At 53.9% G+C, this 5,255-nt stretch overlaps 1 protein-coding gene across 1 annotated transcript; it reads right to left on the bottom strand.

Annotated features, from left to right (window-relative positions):
* Positions 1 to 2,964: 2,964 nt before the first annotated feature.
* On the bottom strand, positions 2,965 to 3,900 carry LOC147645290 (olfactory receptor 14A16-like). Its single transcript, XM_086874859.1, has one exon. The coding sequence runs from the start codon at positions 3,898 to 3,900 to the stop codon at positions 2,965 to 2,967; it is 936 nt and encodes a 311-aa protein (XP_086730985.1).
* Between the last annotated feature and the right edge of the window lie 1,355 nt (positions 3,901 to 5,255).

Genomic DNA, 5,255 nt, shown 5'->3' with positions numbered 1-5,255 from the left:
CCGGCACCCCATGCCTGTGTCACAAAGGCCACCCCGGCACCCCGTGCCTGTGTCACAAAGGCCACCCCGGCACCCCTTCAACAGCCCAAGGCACCAGGAGCGGCCTGGAGCAGCCCAGGCCTTGGGGGATTGCAGCCCCTTCTTCTGAGCCGCTCCTTCAAATGATCAGGAGTGGCTGGGGCCAAGTGAAGGTGCAAAAGGAGACCGTGTGTGTCTTCGTTTGAAAGACAGGGGCCTGCTAAGGGAGGCAGGAGGCTCCTTTGCAATGGAAAATGTAAACCCCCTCCCTCCCAATTATTATCCCTTTGAAAGGCACTCTCTGGCAAAGATAGAAGGACAGGAAGAAGAGTTTGTGCTGCTTTTGCATGAATTGCAATTTGGTGAGCAGGGAAGAAGCCCCCCCATGGAAATGATTTTACTGAGAGGAGCTGCTAAGCGAGAGCTGCCTCTGTGCCAAGCAAAATCCAAGAGCTGGCTAGCTGTGGGAACTGACTACCTATTAAAGCATTTAAAAAGCTGGATCCACCTCTGTGAGACTGACATTTTGCAGACAGGCAAGCCCGGGAAATCTCTCTCTTGCTTCCACCTTTGAGGAGGTACCCGGCTGCCGGTCGAGCCGGGCCCCGCTGCACTGCGGCCCTTGCAGTCGTGCTGACAGTGGCCACAACAATCCTTAAAGCTTTAGGGTCCCCTGACACCCGGGCAACCGAGGAGGAAATTAAAGGAGCGGGTTCACTGGAGTCCCCAAAACCAACTGGAACAGGAAAATCAAGTAGGGATGAGGCCCATAAAGCCTGCACAGCACAGGAGCAAAGTGCAAAGACCAGGCCTAGGGGCAGACACAACAATATCTAGGGGAGGTGTGAGGGCACAGTCTGAGGGCATGGGTCCAGACACAGACTGGGGTTAGAAAGATGCAAAATACTGCGACGAATTGCAATCAGTCGGGGGAGAGACACGGGAAGATTCTAGAAACATAACTTTCAGTGGGGTGACTTGATGAAAGTATGAATTGCCATCAAGCCTTTGGCAAGTGCTTCCCAAGGCTTGAACTCAAAGCCTGCTGCTTCAGGGCTGAAGTCTTTCTGGCCCTGTGTCCCAGAAGGGCTGAATCGCACAGGCTCGGCCTGGCGGGGCCGGGCTGGCCCCAGCAGTGACCGGGTGGGGACGGGAGGCTGCGGGACCCCGGCTGAGGCTGGGCCAGACCACGGCTGCTCACACCTTGCTGAGCCTAAGCCGTGCCCCGCTGCCAGCCCCCGCTGAGCTGGAGTCCACTGGGCTCTGGGAGGAGCTCCGGGTGGGTCCAGGTCCCCTCGGCCACGGCCGTGTGGCACACGGTAATTGAAACAAATTGGCCAGGAGGCAAGACTCCTGTTTGATGCCTTTATTAGGATTCAGCTCTTGGGGTGGGGGGCCCAAGGGGTTGTTTGCACCACGGCCATTCCCACACTGTCAGCTCCAAGGAGGAGACACAATTCAGCTTTGCAGCACACACTGCAGAGCTGGGGCTTCCATCCTCATGAGAGTAGCCAGGGACCTGTCATCCTGGTTCACTGTCTAGGGCTGTCAGTCCTTTCCAGTCCTCTTAGCTCATGGTGATGCAGGAAGATGGTTTCTAAGCAGGTTTAGGTGATGCAGGGAGATGATCTTGCATCATAGTTTGCTCTAATATGTTTTCTTGTCCTTTTATTCCTCTGTTAGCTCATTGTTTTGGTGTCCTGCATGCCTTAGTTTGCATATTACTCGGTTACACAGCTTCCTGGGACTTTCTTTGTTCTAGTGTGGCACAGTGACCATGGGAGTTGCCTCGTTCTGTGACACACCTTTCTAATGGGTTGCTTTTGTTAGTTGGATTTAGCCCCCATGGGAGCAGCTGTTTTACAAGGTAGCAGGGAAGTAAGGAAAAGGGTACAGGAATGTCTCATAAGAAACTTTAAAACACTTCAGAAACTGGTAAGTAATTAATTACTAATTAATTAATTAATTAATAAGTAATTACTAATAACCATTGGAGTAAACAAGGGGTACAAGGTTTACAAATGGGATAAGAACATTAACTGTACCTAACTAAACACAGTATTTTATACTGGGTGGATTTCTTGAGAGATTTTATTCATGACATGTGCCTACAAGGATGCAGCACCTCTCTGAGCCGGGGGAGAGGCCAGGGCTGCACAGGGGGTATGTTGTTGGCAGCTCCATGAGGACGCTCTGGGACGCTGCCCTGGGGTGTCCAGCGCAGTGGGGATGGATCAGCCCCTGCTCTGCTGCTCCTTCCCATCTCCCCCAGGGACCTTGCAGAGCCCCAGCCATGCTGTTTGCCCCCAGCCTGCCCACGGCCAGCCTGGGGCTGCTCACGGGGGTTTTCTGTGCTGAGCTTTGGCCTGGCCGTGTTCTTGAGAGAGCCTGGGCAAGGAGCCTGGAGCCCCCAGGCCCTGCCCTGAGGCGTCAGCGCTGCCCCAGCAGTGCCCATGGCCTGTCCCTGCTGCAGCCCCGGCACTGCCACCCCCAGGGCTGTGCCCGGCCCCGAGAGCACTCAGGCCCTGCAGCAACACCAGGGCCAGGAGGGCAGCGGGGCAGTGGCACGGGAGCAGCACTGGCAACACCAAGTGCTGCTGCTCCTGGGCACAGCTGCTGTGCCAGCACTGATCTGCCCCCAGCTCTGCACACAGACACTGCTGCTGCAGCTGCAGAGAAGGGAACAAAAGGGGCATCTCTGGAGAAAACTTTGCTGGGAGATCCTTTAGTACCTATAAAGCCAGCAAGAGTGCAGCCCCTCATTGACACAGTCTGTGGCCACAGGGAAGGTGGAGAGGGAAACAAAATCAGAAATGGCACAAACAGTGACATTTCTTTGTGGACAAGATTATAAAAGGAAAGCACAGAAAACCTCCAAAATTAAACCAACAGGAAGTAGCAAAGATGATTTTTATTACAAGTGATTTGCAGAAATGTGCCAGCAGTTTAATGTTTCTGAAACCATCCAGTGATCATTCTCCACACTGCAGCCTTGAGCTCCTGGTTCCTCAGGCTGTAGATGAGGGGGTTCAGGGCTGGAGGCACCACCGAGTACAGAACTGACACTGCCAGATCCAGGGATGGGGAGGAGATGGAGGGGGGCTTCAAGTGAGCAACTATGATAGTGATGAAGAACAGGAAGACCACAGCCAGGTGAGGGAGGCAGGTGGAAAAGGCTTTGTGCCTTTGTCCCTGCTCAGAGGGGATCCTCAGCACAGCCCTGAAGATCTGCACATAGGAGAAAACAATGAACACAAAACAGCCAAGTCCTAAACCGATAGTAACTACAATGAGCCCAAGTTCCCTGAGGTTTGCGTGTGAACAGGAGAGCTTGAGGATGTGTGGAATTTCACAGAAGAACTGGCCCAGGGCATTGCCATGGCAGAGGGGCAGAGAAAATGTATTGGCCGTGTGCATGAGAGCATTGAGAAAGCCACTGGCCCAGGCAGCTGCTGCCATGTGGACACAAGCTCTGCTGCCCAGGAGGGTCTCATAGTGCAGGGGTTTGCAGATGGACACGTAGCGGTCGTAGCACATGATGGTCAGGAGGGAAAGCTCTGCTCCAAGGAAGAAGAGAAGGAAAAAGAGCTGTGCAGCACATCCTGTGTAGGAGATGTCTCTGGTGTCCCAGAGGGAATTGTGCATGGCTTTGGGCACAGTGGTGCAGATGGAGCCCAGGTCAGTGAGGGCCAGGTTGAGCAGGAAGAAGAACATGGGGCTGTGCAGGTGGTGGCTGCAGGCTACGGCGCTGATGATGAGGCCGTTGCCCAGGAGGGCAGCCAGGGAGATGCCCAGGAAGAGGCAGAAGTGCAGGAGCTGCAGCTGCCGCGTGTCTGCCAATGCCAGCAGGAGGAAGTGGCTGATGGAGCTGCTGTTGGACATTTGCTGTGGCTGCACATGGAGACCTGTTCATGAAGAAAAAGAGCAGTGACAAATCAGGAGAGGCTGGGATTCACCCACCCTTGTTGGTGCTCTGGGAAAACTTCACCCAGGTCCCTGCCTGAGCTCCAGCTGTGCTGCCTGAGTGTGCCAGGAGCAGCCAGGCCTGTGCCTGGGGGCTCTCCAGGAGCCATCCCTGCCCTGCTGCCCTGGGTTTGTGGCCATGCAGGAGAGGGACAAGGCTGGAAATTCAGGATGTGTTAGGGGAATCACTCCTAATGCAGAAGGGCTTGTTGCCATCTGCACACACACTTCTAAAGTACAGCAGGAGTTGGTTTTACAAATTGTTTTCCTACCCACAAACCATTCCTGCTTCTCTGAGGTCAGAAATCCCCAGCATTTCTGCTGCACTCAGAATTTCCCACTGAGAGATGTGAGAGGCAAAGGATTCCCTGTGGCTTAGGGAAGGTGAGGGGCTGGATGGGCTTGTTCCCAACTGCCCTGGGTTTGCACCTTTGGCTGGAATCAGAGCACAGTCACACTCCTGTGTCACCCTGGCATAAACCAGACCCTGCCCAGAGCAGAGGGATCCCTGAATGTCTCACCCTCTCTAAAGGTCTCTGGGCAAGGGCTCAGCACCTCCTCTGCCAAGGACACTCATGGCTCCCTTGGCAAAACCAACAGCATTTCCTCAGCTGTGGCATCTCTGCCCTTCCCCGTGGGACATTCAGGGAACTCTGAGAGGCTCTGGCACAGATTTGCAGCCAGGAGGGCAGCTCAGAGCTTGGAAGGACACAGCAAGGAGATCCCCAGTTGTGCCCATGATGGGATCTCAGGGAGGGGGCTCAGCTCATTCCCCTTTGCCACGGACTGCTTTGCCCACAGCCCCACAGGTGACAGGGAAGCTGGGACACCCCATTCCCATGGACACACCTGCCTGGCAGCAATCCCAAGGGCATGGCCTGACTCAGCTGCTGCAGATGCCAGAGCCTCCCTGAGAGCCCCAGATACCAATGACAATATCAGAGCAGTGCATTTAGCCTGTTTAGGAGGCTCTCAGCAGAGAGACTGAGCACCCAAACTTACAATTCTGGCATCTCTGTAAATGTTCCAACACTACTTTGATAATCCTGGTGTGTCCCCTTCAACTCAGAATGTTCTGTGATTCTGGGATTACAATTCCTCTTCTGTTTCTCTCATCCCCTTTGTTGTCTATAATCAAAAGAGAAAAAAAAAACCCAAACATTTGCAACAGCGTTAGAACAGTAAAGTAAAAACCAGACCTTTATTGGAAACTTCCATGTATCCCAGTAGGGTTGAGGCACACCCGGCCCCTTATTTCAACAATTTATTAAGAT

This window comes from Cyanistes caeruleus, unplaced genomic scaffold, assembly GCF_971803275.1.
Source record: "Cyanistes caeruleus unplaced genomic scaffold, bCyaCae1.hap1.1 HAP1_SUPER_30, whole genome shotgun sequence".
Taxonomy (NCBI): domain Eukaryota; kingdom Metazoa; phylum Chordata; class Aves; order Passeriformes; family Paridae; genus Cyanistes; species Cyanistes caeruleus.
Note: the sequence above shows the minus strand (reverse complement) of the source record. Positions and strands in the feature narration are given on the sequence as shown.